The sequence below is a fragment of the Callorhinus ursinus genome, unplaced genomic scaffold (genome assembly GCF_003265705.2).
Source record: "Callorhinus ursinus isolate GAN/ISIS: 27379988/994484 unplaced genomic scaffold, GSC_fseal_2.0 scaffold13, whole genome shotgun sequence".
Lineage (NCBI taxonomy): Eukaryota > Metazoa > Chordata > Mammalia > Carnivora > Otariidae > Callorhinus > Callorhinus ursinus.
In genome coordinates, this window is record NW_027397075.1 from 21,296,240 (window position 1) to 21,308,297 (window position 12,058).

Consider the following 12,058-nt stretch of genomic DNA (forward strand, 5'->3'; position numbering starts at 1 on the left):
CTGGATGGGAGTAGGACTTGGAGCTTTAGAATGGGCTCGCCAGATAAAAATGCCTGGAAGTAGAGGAAGAAACAGGTGGGCATAGAGTTTTAGGCTAAGGGAGATGCCTATGCAAAGTTGTGGAGGCATGGGAAAACCTTAAGATCACCCCAGACATTCTGGAACTAGAACTAGTTCAGTATGATTAGAGCTCGGGTGGTAGGCAGAGTGGTAGAGATGAGGAATGATCGGTGGTTAGAGGTGACAGAGACAGCTTTTATTAAGCTACAGGGTGTGGATTTTGGAAGGATGATTCTGATTGTAGGGTGAAGAATGGATGAATGGGAAGTAGGAGTGCGGAGGAAGAAACCCCAGTTTTGAGGTTTTTTAATAATGCAAGTATGATGAGGGTCTTAATTAAATTAGTGTCTGAGTAAGTGGAGAGAAGCAGATCGATCTAAGACAGATTTGGAAGTTAGACTGGATTGGTCTTGGTGATTGTTGAGATGCGGGGTTTGAGTAACGGTTGTTGTCCAAGTTTTGGAATGAGGTGACTATGAGGATGCTATCACCGTTCACTGAGAGAGGAAATTCAGAGGGAAGAGCACTTTAGTGAGGGCATGTAAACACAGTTGGTTTACTTTTGGGCATATTGAATTGGAGGTACCTGAGGGTCAACCAGGTGTGTGTGTGTGTGCGTGCGCGCGCACGTGTGTGCGTGTACACCACTTAGTAGATGTTACTTTCAGCTGGGTGCCAGACATCTGCCCCTTCACCTGGGACTCTGCCTGAGTGCCTCCTACCAGAGCGGATTTACTGCTTGAGCCAAATGCTGTGCTACTTTCTGTTTGGTGTCCCGGCATCTGACTTTAGTTTTCGGTTCCTTTTTAGGCCATGATTATTTATTTGCAGTGTTACAGTTTCCCCAGGTCCTGATCCTCTTACTCTGACCTTCCTCCTATGTGGATACAAGCTTAATCTGGCTCCAGTGAATGGTTTCCTTCTTGGAAGTTAATTAACTAACTTGACAAATCATCTGATATGAGCCAGGTATTGTGGTAGTGCCTGGAAAAACAATGATAAGTAATAATAGACATGGTCTCCACCTTCTTAGAGAGTTTACATTTTAGTGGAGACATAATTGTTAATCAATGATGAGAAAAGAAATATAAAATTGCACTTGTGATAAGAACTAAGTAGGAGAGATATACAATGCATTGAAAGTTTACTATAGCAGGATTTAGCCTGGTGATAGGGTCAAGATATGCCTCCATGGGGGGAAAAGATAATTATCCTAAAATTTGAAGAATCAAATGGAAATGAAGTTGGTGAAGTTAAGTAGATAAAGAGGGGAAGGGGGGGCGCCTGGGTGGTTCAGTTGGTTCAGCGTCTGCCTTTGTCTCAGGTCATGATCCCAGGGTCCTGGGATCGAGTCCCTCTCCCTCTGTCTGCTCCTCCCCCTGCTTGTGCTCTTTCTCTCTCTCTGTCAAATAAATAAATAAAATCTTAAAAAAAAAAAAAGAGGGGAAGGAAGAGTTGCCAGATAGAAGAAGTAGAATGTGCAAAGGTCCTGCTATGGGACAGAGCATGGAGAAGGTTGGGGACTGAAAGTTTGGTGGGTCTAGAGTAGAGATTATGCAGGGAACATAATGCAAGACAAGATTAGAGAAGTAGGTGGCGGCCTGATCATGGAAGGTCTTGTAGGCCATGTTGAGGAGTTATCATTCTAAGGAAAGAAACTTAAAGCTTTCAAGTTATAAAATTAGCATTTGAGACGATCACTTTGGCTCCAGTGAAGAAAATGAACCAGAAGAAAATAGAAATGAATGAGGAGAGATCTGTCAGATGTCTATTGTGGTAGTTCCCATCTGAGACAATCGTAGCTTGGATTGGCGTGCTGGTGATGGGGTTGGTAAGAAGTGGATCCATTCAAGGGCAATTCAGGAGATTAAATGAATGGGAGCCAGTGACTGTTTGGTTGAGCTGGGGGAAACAGAGAAATGAACACAACCCTAGGTTTTTTGTTTTTTGGGGGGGGGTTTCTTGTTTTCATTTTTGACTCATAGGTATTTGGCTCGTACAGTTCAGTGTGCTCTTTCCCAAGAGAAGGAACTCTGGAAAACAGGGTTTGCACTGTTCATCTCCAGAAGGCACTGTTCATATTATAGCCCATGTAAATGGATTCTCTTGGAGCTGTGCAATGACACCTGTATACAATTACCCTGATGGATCCCTTTTAGAGTGGGACAAATAATGGGGCAAGGGAGTGCGTGATAAGATCATGAGATCATTTTGGGGCATGTCCAGTTTGGCCAGTTTTTTGAGAAAAGAGGTTAATAGATGGTGGGATTGTATAGCTCTGGATGGGCCAGAGATATGATTTGGAAGTCATGTGTATATAGATGCTTACTGAAACCATGAGTATGGATGAGCTTGCCAAAGTGAGAAGCTCACAAGACCAGGGCTGAGCCCTGAGGGAAATCAACATGTACTGTCTTGTAAAGGAGGTCAGGGCTCTCTTTACTTGAGAAAGAGTGGCTATAGAAGTTTGGGAAAACCCGTAAAGCAATACGGTGGTCAAAGGGAAAGTCAACACCGACGAAACATAAAATGAGATGAGGACTGGCAAATATCTATCAGGTTCGGTGTAGGCCAGTTCCAGTTCAAGATGGTGACATGGGAGGCTCCTGAACTCACCTCCTTCCATAGTCACTCATGCCACAGCTACCTAAGGAACAGTTCCCTCCAAAAAAAATCCAGAAACTAGCTGAGCAACATCTACACACTGGGTGAATGAGAAAAAATTTACCCACATCATAATGGGTAGAAGAGACTGGGACACAGCCTTACCATAAACCCCACACCCAGCGCAGCAACATACAACCAGGAGGGAACTCTCGACTACCAGCTTCTCCCTGGAGTGAAGAGTTTGGACTCAACATCGTGTCCCAACTTATGAAAGTTCCACCTGAGGAACAGGTCCCCAGACACTTAGCTCTGAAAGCCACCTGGGCTTGTGTCTCTGAGATGCACGGGGTGATAGCAAACAAAGGGGTCCTGAGGACTTGCAGTGGCTAAGCCTCCCTCCCCCCGCCACCCCTCAGTACAGAGACAGCAGACTCAAATGCCCATCTCCCAGCCTTTCCATGAAAGAGGCCCATTTGCTTATCTTAAAAGCTGCAACAACCTGAGGTTTAGGCTCCTGATTTAACACAAATCGAGGGGCTGACTGCAATCCTCTCCAGAGACTCTGGGGAGCGTGGCCAGTGCCATCTTAAATTCTCCCTCTGCTTCTCCCTAGGTCACTGGTATCTCTCTGAAAGGAGCTTGTGCACATGTCTTGTGCCCCAGCTGCTATGGCTGTTGTCCAGGGGACACACCTTTTATAGCCTGGCTCTGGTGGCCCACAGAGCTTACTACATTCACTAGTAGTACAGGACTGTAACAAAACCCAGGACTTAGTGCAGACGGTGTAGACCGAAACACCCATCTCCTAGTCTTTCACTGAAAGAGGTCTATTTGCATACTTTAAAAAACCTGCTGCCTGAGGGTCCAGCTTCCAATCAGCCTGCATCTAGGTGCTGATTGAGGCCCTCTTCTTTGGGACACCGAGGTCCTGGGAACTAAGAAGGCATCTTGGACAATCAAAGGTTTGAGAGACCACAAACAGCTAGGGCCAGGCTGAAGAATAAGGTTCATCTCTGATCTGAGGCCAGTCCTTCAAGACTGGGAAAGGTAGCTGTTTTATCTAATTCAGAAACCAATGCAGAGAGGTAATTGGTGGAATAATAAGACAGAAAACAGATTGGGTGGATTAGAGAAACAGGGATAGAATATAGAGAAAAGGAGACTATGTAGACAAACCTTTTGAGAAGTTTGTCTCGCAAAGTTGGGGGGAGAGAATGGCAACTAGAGGGGGATAGGAGGTTGGGGTTTTATATATATTTGAATTAAAAACTTGGGGGTGATTAAAAGCCTATGGGGAGGATCTAGTTGAGCGAGAAATTTGAATATATAAAAGAGAGAAGAAATAATTGATTTGGAAGTTTCCTTAGAAAGTGGAAAGAGGGTTCAAAGCACCTGTGGAAGAATTATATTTAAGGAAGAGGAAAAAATGTCTTTAATTGTAACAGGATGGAAGAAGGGGAGAATGAACATAGGTGTTGGTAGGTGTGTTTGGAATCAGGAATCAGGAGTGTTCCTTCCTGCAGGCTTCTAAGTTCTTTGTAATGGTGGAAACAAGCTCTTCTGATGTTCATTAAGGAAAGATGGTCCAAGGAGGAAGCTGATTCGATAAGGTCTGAGGTAGTTACGGAGAGTGGAGATTTTGGTTGACCAGAGAAAGATACTAAGATTCTCAGATAGTCCTGGTGACCTGTATGAAGTTGGTGATTAATCTGCCCTTTGTGTAACTTTCTTTACCAATCCTTGGCTGCTCAGGTGTAATCAAAAAGTAGGTAGTTGGGGGCTTGCCAGATTGGGGGGGCAAATCCCAGAGGGGTAGGGAGTACTAGCAAGTGTTATTAAAGTAGTACACTTTGAAATGTAAGGAAAAAAAGGTGTGTGTTTAAAAAAGTTTTTTTTTTCTTCTGCTTTTGTTTTAGAAGACCCAGGATAAATAATGGCCCGGAAGTGGTAATGGCACTCTGAGGCACCTGGGGGTCATTGGAAAGTCAACAGCTATCACTCTAGAAGGCTGAAGGTGAAGCAGTGTCCTTGGGGGATGGAGGGACATAGAGTGGGAGCTCAGAGGACGATTGAGGATTTAAGTGAGTTTGCTGGTTAAAAGGTAACAACTCCAAAGGACACAGTGGAAAATTTGGGAAAGTGGTTGAGTACGCCGGAAGACAAGGAAGCACCAAGATCTTGGCCTCCTATAGCCTGATCTTCAGCCGATGTTTGCTCACGGAAAGGGCTTTCTCACTGGGAAAATGGTTACCACCAGCTAATCCCCGCTTTGCCTCTGCTCCCACTTTGGGGGCTTAGGTGTAACAGGGACCAAGCTGCAGTCACTAATCTAGGGACAACCCCTAAGCTGCACCATATCCCCTGGCTGCTGAAATCCAGCTCCTGGGAGACAAGCTGGGGCAAATAGGTGAAATCCTCCTTCACTGTCATCTCTCCTCTCCAATTCACCAATGCCCCCTTCTGACAGTGTGCACGTATGTTCTTAATATTCATCTAAACCAAACATGGCAATCTAATGAGGAGAAGTCACTGTCAAAGGCCATGGATGTTTCCCAAAGTCACTTAGAAATAGCGCGTGGCTTATCTCATTTGTAGGTTATTCACGCTGTTAATCTTCCATTGGCACAAAACATCAAGGAGTCAGCGATATTTAAAGTAGGGCCATGAGTAACTTCATCGTTTGTCTTCCATTTTTGTTTAACATTTTACAAAAGAACAAAAACAAAAAACCAGGCCCAGGACAAAGAAGCGAGGTCATTTGCAATCTCAGTGTTAGCGTTAAGACTTTGCTCTCCAAGGAGACTGGAGTCCAGAAACATGCCTTTCCTACCTGTCTCTGGATGCATCAGAATGATGGCCAGTGGTGGAGGGCAGACTCAAGCAGCCACTGTCTCCCCCCAGGCCCCCCGCGGCAGCCTAGACTCTGCCCTTCAGGTGGGGTTCAAAGACGTGTTTGATGGGAAGACAGTGGCCACTGAGGGGATGAGACAAAATGGGACCCCAGCTGCAGCAACAATTCTCAAAAATTCCTTCCCGCTGTATCCCTGGGATAATTGATACATACAATTTGAGGATGTCACATATAGGGCAGAAGTAGTAGGGTCCCAGGGAAATGGGGGAGAGGTGCTTTTCTTGTTTTGTCTGCCACCCCTGTCTTTTACGACTCCCCTCACTAAAGCCTAATGAGGCAGCAGGCATTACCTGGGAATCATTCCAAAGGTCTCTATCGCAAATATAGCTGTTAGGTTACAGAAACTGCAAATGAGATAAATAATATTAATGATTAAATTAAGTACAGTATATTAAAAGCCTCCCTCCAAATCTTTATGGTAATGATCAAATCATAGATAATCTTAATGAAGGTGTCACTTTCTCGATAATGGAGAGAAGAGATGCATTTACATCACAGCTGTGGTGATTTTTCCATACGTGTGACTTGGGCTGCTTGTGGCACGATTTCTCCGAGCTTGTCAGTGCAACCTCACTACCCTCCTAACATCTTGATGTCGTTTTTGATAGTGGGTCCCAAGGCGACAGCAAGAATAATGTTAATAATAATCATACTGTTTTACTGAGCAGGTAGTACTTGTTGAAAGTGAATACTAACTGAGCATTTGCTGCGTACCAGACAATGTATCGAATGTCCTACATGAATTATCTGCCTAATCCTCATAGCAACACTTTCTTTTGGATGAAGAAACAGAGGCTCAGGTAGGTTAAGCTACTTGCAAAAGTTTACAGTTGTCTGTAGCAGAGATGGGATTTGAATTCAGGATTTTCTGATCGAAGAGCCTGTGACGTGCACCTGATGTTGGCTGGTTCAGGAAGTTAAGAATCTTCAGAACTTGATATAGGGCACTATGTTATTATTTCTAAGGTTACTGAGTATCTCTCATGATTTATCAGATTGCTTGGAATGAGACAGGAGCTAAATAAACATTAATGATAGCATTTCACCTATTTTCATGTGGGAGAAGAGAAACGAAAGGAACTTAACTTGATTGAGCAAAATTAGGGATTTTTACCCAGGTACTGTCATTTAATCCTCAGAATACTATAAGATAGGTCTTATAGACTCATTTTACAAAGAAATAAGCTCAGAGACTAAGCAATTCGCTTAAGATGACATATCTACCAGTGGCAAAAGTAGGATTCAAACTGAAGTAGACTCTAGAATAATGTTTTCAAGGTCCATCCATGTTGTAGCAAATGGCAAGATTTCCTTCTTTTTTATGGCTGAATATTCCATTACATATATATATACATATATATATCTACATCTATCTATATCTATCTATTTATCTATCTATCTGTCTCTTCTTCTTTACCCATTCATTCATTGATGGACACATGCGTTGTTTCCGTGTCTTGGCTACTGTAAATAATGCTGCAATGAGCATGAGGGTGTATCTTTTCAAGTTAGGATTTTCATTTTCTTTGGAAAAATAGGGGAAGAATTTTTGGATCATATGGTAGTCTGTTTTTAGCTTTTTGAGGAAACTCCATAGTATTTTCCATAGTGGCTGTGCTAACTTTCATTCCCACCAAGAGTGCACAGGATTCCCTTTTTTCCACATCCTTGCCAACATTTGTCATCTCCTGTCTTTCTGAGACTAGCCATTCTAACAGGTGTGAGGTGATATCTCGCTGAGCTTTTGACTTGCATTTCCCTGATTATTAGTGATGCTGAGTACCATTTCATATACCTGTAGGCCATCTGTATGTCATGAAAAAATGTCTATTCAGATCTTCAGTCTATTTTTTAATTGGATTGTTTGCTTCTGTATTGCATTGTATGAATTCTTTGTATATTTTGTATATTAATCCCCTATTGGATGTGTGATTTCCACAGGTTGACTTTTCATTTTGTTGATGGTGTCGTTTGCTGTGCAGAAGGCTTTTAGTGTGATATAGTCCCACTTGTTTATTTTCACTCTTGGTGCCTTTGCTTTTGGTGTCAAGTCCAAAAAAATCATGGCCAAAACGGAAATCAAGGAGCTTACTATCTACGTTTTCTTCCAAGAGCTTTATGGCATAAGGTCTTACATTCAAGTCTTTAATCCATTTTGAGTTAATTTTTGTGTGTGGTGTGAGATAGTGGTCTAGTTTCATTTTTTTGCATGTGGCTGTCCGGTTTTCCCAACACCACTTATTGAAGAGATTGTCCTTACCCCACCATATATTCTTGGCTCCTTTGTAATAAATTAATTGACTACATATGTCTGGGTTTATTTTTGGCCTCTCTATTCTGTTCCACTGATGTATGTGTCTGTTTTTATGCTGGTCCCATACTGTTCTGATTACTACAGCTTTGTAGTTTAATTTGACATCAGGGAGTGTGATGCCTCTCGCTTTGTTCTTCTTTCTCAAAGATGGCTTTGGCTATTTGGTTTCTTTTTCTTTCTTTCTTTTTTTTTTTTGTCATTCCATACAAATTTTAGGATTGTTCTCGTTCTGTGAGGAGTGCCATTGGAATTTTGATAGAGATTGCATTGAATCTATAGATTGCTTTGGGTAGTATGGACATTTTAACAATATTTGTTCTTCCAAACTTCCAAATGAGCATGTAATATCTTTCCAATCATTGGTATCTTCTATAATTTCTTTCATCATTATCTTATAATTTTCAGGGTCTAGGTCTTTCACTTCTTGGTTAAATTTATTCTTAGGCATTTTATTCTTTTTGATGCACAGGTAAATGAGATTGGCTTCTTAATTTCTCTGCCTGATAGTTCATTATTAGCATATAGAAACACAACTGATTTTTATATATTGATTTTGTATCCTGCAACAATTACTGAATTTGTTTATTAGTTCTAACAGTTTTTTGGTGGAGTCTTCAGCGTTTTCCAAATATAATACCATGTCATCTGCGAATAGTAAAAATTTTGCTTCTTCCTTTCTGATTCGTATGCCTTTTGTTTCTTTTTCTTGCTTAATTGCTGTGGATAGGACTTCTAACTCTATGTGGAATAAAAATAAAAGCGGGCATCTTTGTTTCTCAATCTTAGAGGAAAGGCTTTCAGCTTTTCACCACTGAGTATGATGTTAGCTGTGGGCTTGTCCTATATGGCCTTTATTATGTTGAGGTATGTTCCCTCTACACCCACTTTGTTGACAATTTTTATAATAAATCAATGTTGAATTTTGTCAAATGCTTTTCTGCATCTACTGAGATGATCATATGATTTTATCCTTCATTTTGTTAATGTGGCATATCACATTGATTAATTTGCAGATGTCAAATCATCCTTGCATCCCTGGAATAAATCCCACTTGATATTATATGATCCTTTTTAATGTATTGCTGAATTCAGTTTACTAATATTTCATTGAGGATTTTTGTATCTATATTCATCAAGCATATTGACCTGTAATTTTCTTTTCTTGTGGTATCCTTGTCCGGCTTTGGTATTAGTAATGTCGGCCTCATAGAATGAGTTTATAAATATTCCTTCCTCTTATATTTTTTGGGAGAGTTTGAGAAGGATAGATATTATTCTTTAAAGGTTTGGTAGAGTTTACCAATGAAGCCATCTGGTCTTGGATTTTTGTTAGTTGAGACGTTTTTTTCTTACTGATTCACTCTCCTTACTAGTTATCAGTCTGATCAGATTTTCCATTTTTTCATGATTCAGTCTTGGTGGGTTGTATGTTTCTAAGAATTTATCCATTTTTTTTTAGGTTGTCTAATTTGTTGGTGTATAATTATTCATAGTAGTCTCTTATGATCCTGTATATTCCTTTGGTATCAGTTGTAACTTCTCTTTCATTTCTGATTTTATTTGAGTACTCTCTCTTTTTTTCTTATTGAGGTTAGCTAAAATTTTGTCTATTTTATTTATCTTTTTAAAAACCAACTCTTAGGGGCGCCTGGGTGGCTCAGTTGGTTAAGCGACTGCCTTCGGCTCAGGTGATGATCCTGGAGTCCCGGGATCGAGTCCCACATCGGACTCCCTGCTCAGCAGGGAGTCTGCTTCTCCCTCTGACCCTCTTCCCTCTTGTGCTCTCTCTCATTCTCTCTCCCTCAAATAAATAAATAAAATCTTAAAAAAAAATAAAAACCAACTCTTAGGTTTTTTGATCTTTCCTATTGTCTTTTTAGTCTCTATTTGATTTATTTCCTCTCTGATCTTTGTTATTTCCTTCCTTTTACTAACTCTGGGCTTTGTTCTTTTTCTAGTTCTATGAGGTGTAAAGTTGAGTTGTTTATTTGAGATTTTTCTTCTTTCTTGAGGTAGAGGATTTCCTTCTTTTTTTTAATGGCTGAATAATGCTTCATTGTATATCACATTCTCTTTATCACTCACTCATTAATGGACACTCAGGTTGCTTCCATGTCTTGGCTATTGTAAATAATGCTATGATCAACATGAGGGTACACATATCTTTTTGAGTTAGTGTTTCATGAAACTCTTCTAGTAGTGGTGACCCCAGACTCTATGGCATTTTTATTTTTCCTACTAGCTATGGTCTTCCCTCATGCCTTATGTGATGTTGCCATGTTTTAGTGTAATTCATTTATTGGACTTTGTCAAGTAGAAATTGTATTCAAGCTCATCATTATCCCTTTAAACAAATGCTAAAACGATTATAATAAAACATTTATATTCACCTATAGTTTGGATCCAGGATCTTCACACAAAACACATACATTCCAGAATGGTCCTCAGGCCAAATTAAATGATTATAGTTAGACTTGTTGATTATTTCATATGGTTGATTTAAATCTCCTGGTTTTCCAATAGCATAAGAGAAACAGTGCTTATAGTTCTGAATAGGAAACAAAGACAAAAACCTTAAGGTCCTTCTCTAGGGGAAGAGGTGTTGGAGATTGTAGGGGAGAGGAGAAAGTATGCAGCAGCTAGAGAGGAAAAGGGAATGAACTGGAGAAATACACTTATGTTTGTCGGGCAGTACAACAGGACTGTTTTAATCATGAAATTAAGGTGAAATAAACCAGCATGGGTATGTATTCCTTTGACCACAGTCGGCTGTCAAGGCAGATAGTTGGGATTTAACTAGGGTTGTGATTTAGCTACACAAGTATGAAGAAGTGAGAGGGAGGAAGGAATTGAGGGTACACATTAATTGAGTGTTATAATTATTGACCATGGAATTTAAGCAGCATAAAGAGCAAGAAGAGAACCTAGGGGCAGGGTGAGCGTGGTTATGTCATTTTGAGGTTGAAGGATTGTTCGAAGGATTGTTCGAAGGATTGTTAGAGTAAAGGTTCTAGGGTTATGTTGCTGGAAGAATACGACATTGTGGCTGGAAAGTGGGATGTTTTGAGATGGGACTACAGAGGATAATACAATTATTTGTATGTATCTCTGTCTTGACATGTGCAGATTCTGATGCAGAAGCAAAGTAACATTCCTGTTGTAGGGGTTAGATTTCATGGGGTCAGGTACCATATAGGTCACTTTAATTTATGAGATATGATTTTATTCTCCAAATAACAGAAATTAATTTCAGTTCAAGAAAGGTTGATTGAAAAAATTGAAAGCAGTATAGGGATTGATAGTTGGCATTCAGAAATGATCTTTCAGTTGTTTTTTCTTTTTTTAAGATTTTACTTATTTGAGATAGAGCAAAAGCAAGAGAGTGAGAGCATGAGCCAGGGGGCGGGGCAGAGGGAGAGGGAGAAGCTGACTCTCCACTGAGCAGGGAGCCGGATACAGGGCTCCATCCCAGGACCCTGGGATCATGACCTGAGCCAAAGGCAGACGCTTACCCAACTGAGCCACGCAGGCACCCCATGATCTTTCAGTTGTACAAGAATTGAAAGTTCAGGTGTTCTTTAGAAAGACTCACTCTCGGGGTGCCTGGGTGGCTTAGTCAGTTGCGTGTCTGCCTGTGGCTCGGGTTGTGGTTTTGGGGTCCTGGGATTGAGCCCCCCCACAGGGGGGGCTGTGCTCGCTCTCTGTCAAGTAAATAAATAAAATCTTAAAAAAAACCCTCACTCTCAATGCTTCAACATTTTTGTCAGATATTTAATAAATCTGCAAACAGATTTTCAGCAGAAAAAATTAAAACAAAATTGTTAGTAACAGAGGAACAATGGAAGATCAAATAGAAATTAAAATGATGCATTTCTGAAATCACAATATTAATCCAATAGAAAAGTTGGATTTGATTCTCAAGAGCAAATTTAAATCCAAAACGTTTTCATCAAACTTTTGTTAATACTGAAATGCCAAATTAGTTATTATAAATAAAATCTGGTAGGTAATATTTTCCTTACTTCAGGTCCCCAGGCTTCTTCTAGTGGGAGGTGCTGGTTAAGCTTAGTCATTGACTTCCACGTCTGGGCTTCATTTAAACAACCACTCTGTCAAAAAATTGTACATATAGGAATTTAAGAAACAAGTGAGCAAAGGAAAAAAAA

The 12,058-nt window shown here is 40.6% G+C and overlaps 1 protein-coding gene across 1 annotated transcript in view; it reads right to left on the bottom strand.

The window, feature by feature from the left end:
* The window catches only part of CATSPERE (catsper channel auxiliary subunit epsilon), a 163,190-nt gene that overhangs the window by 736 nt on the left and 150,396 nt on the right, over window positions 1–12,058 (bottom strand). Inside the window, exons 19-21 of the mRNA XM_025878056.2 lie at window positions 11,915–12,001; window positions 10,283–10,440; window positions 5,869–5,922 (exon numbers count right to left, since the gene is read on the bottom strand). Of these exons, the coding sequence (XP_025733841.1) occupies window positions 5,869–5,922; window positions 10,283–10,440; window positions 11,915–12,001 (299 nt within the window). The remainder of the gene's footprint in view (window positions 1–5,868; window positions 5,923–10,282; window positions 10,441–11,914; window positions 12,002–12,058) is intronic.